At 46.4% G+C, this 1,860-nt stretch overlaps 1 protein-coding gene across 1 annotated transcript in view; it reads right to left on the reverse strand.

The window, feature by feature from the left end:
- LOC106532834 (SH3 and multiple ankyrin repeat domains protein 3-like) overlaps positions 1 to 1,860 on the reverse strand; it is a gene marked incomplete in the record, with an annotated part of 43,612 nt that overhangs the window by 3,050 nt on the left and 38,702 nt on the right. The window contains 1 exon segment of the mRNA XM_014028990.1: positions 6 to 743. Within this exon segment, the coding sequence (XP_013884444.1) occupies positions 6 to 743 (738 nt within the window).

Genomic DNA, 1,860 nt, shown 5'->3' on the forward strand with positions numbered 1-1,860 from the left:
GGGGGGGAGGGAACTAGGGGACAGGGAGCTGTCGTGGAGACGCTCGTCCCCTCCGTCCTCCTCGTCCCCACGTCGTCCCAGAGACTCAGGACCGCTCTCTCCTCCCCCCTCCCCTCCTCGCCGCGGCATCAAGGCCAGAGAAGACGGGGGAGGAAGTGCAGGGGGGCTGGCGAAGGCAGGGGGAGGAGTCACCAGACCGATCCTGCGAAGCTCCTCCCTGGTTTCCTCATCGCTGGACGACAGCAGGGCAGGTGGGAGGGTCACAGTGTAAGCCCCGCCCTCCTCCTCTGAGCTGCCCACTGTAAGGCTTCGTCGTCTGTCGATCAGCGCAGGGTGGGTCTCGTTGGCTAGCGCTGGCAGGGGGGAGGGTCTCCACCGTTCGGGGGAGGGGGCAGCAGGTGACGTGACTCCGCCCTCAGTCTCGGGCCGCTCCACCTGCCCGTCGGGGAACAGCGGYGGCGTGATGCGTTTGTGTCTCAGCTCGGGGCTGGTCTGAGGGGTCGTGTGTTTGGTCCGCTGCTCCGGGCTGGTCTGAGGCGAGGTGCGCTTGGACCGCGGCTCGGGGCTGCTCTGAGGGGTGGTGTAAGGGGTGCGCTTGTGCCTGGACTCTGGACTGGCGGCCGGGGTGGGAACAGGCGTGGTGGAGGCAGAGGTGTGTTTAGTTCGAGGTTCGGGGCTCGGCGTTCGAGCCGTGAGCGCTCGTTCTCGTGCGGCGAGGGCCAAGGCGAGTGGAGACGACGGGTCTGAGGACAGAAAACAAACACGTCTCAGTTTTTGTTAAAATTTTGTTCTTCTGGAGTTCCTCAGGGCCGTGTTATCGGTCCCATTTTTAACATGTTTTATCCTCTTGAGCCAAAACAGCATTTCMCGTTTTYTATTTCTTTTAACTTCTRTTACCTTAAGATCTGTCAGTGGAACCTGGACATGTTTGGCATCAATATAAAGCTAAGWRTCTTGGMTAAAAGCTCATGCAAACTATTTTTACATTCACCAAACGCAGTTCAAACGACAAGCAGTTGAATCAGAAAGTACACAAACTGTACAAAATGGGATTGTTGCAAATCTGTAAATATATTACAACAAACCTGTCAGTGAAAWTTTTTGACATTTGTTTTAAAAGCAAGTCAAAATAGATACCTAAATATGTAATAAAGTGTGTGTGAATATGGTCCAACTGAAGTTAAATATCATTTCTCACTATTTTATATAATATATATGGTGACAACTAAATGTTTGGACAGTTTTTCAAAAGAACAAACATTCTGTAAAAAGTCTTCTAAGGCAGGTAAGAAAAAATAAATAACTTTTAGATGTTAAAAGTTCAGATGTCTTAACATTTATTAATGGAACCTACATGGTCTGTCCTGTGCAGAATGATAAAACATTAAATTATTTCTTTACTAAAACCTCTAACTTTGCTCCAGTTCATTTTAGCAGCATGAATCTTTGCACAGGTGATGTCCACAAGTGGATTTATGGTTTTCAAGAGTTTTTAGTTTGATTCATTATGGTTTTAAATGGGTTTTATACTGTCTAATAAAAAAATATTCTAAGTGGAGGGGAAAAAATGTAAAAATAATTATGTTCCATCCTCCATATCTCTAAAACCACAACAGCTGTTTCAATACTGACACTTAATTTCCCCAAGTGTTAGCTTTATTTTGATACCAAGATTATTTAAGTAGAGTTTGTAAATGCTGAGATACACTAAGTTACATCTCATCATGGGATTTAGAATTTTTTTTTAAGAAAACCACTTGAGGTTAATGTTCTTTTGAAACATAAAGGACAGGAAGTGATGAAAAGTTTGATTAACAGGAAGAAGTGTGTGTGTGTGTGTGTGTGTGTGTGTGTGTGTGT

Source organism: Austrofundulus limnaeus, unplaced genomic scaffold (genome assembly GCF_001266775.1).
Source record: "Austrofundulus limnaeus strain Quisiro unplaced genomic scaffold, Austrofundulus_limnaeus-1.0 Scaffold836, whole genome shotgun sequence".
NCBI lineage: Eukaryota > Metazoa > Chordata > Actinopteri > Cyprinodontiformes > Rivulidae > Austrofundulus > Austrofundulus limnaeus.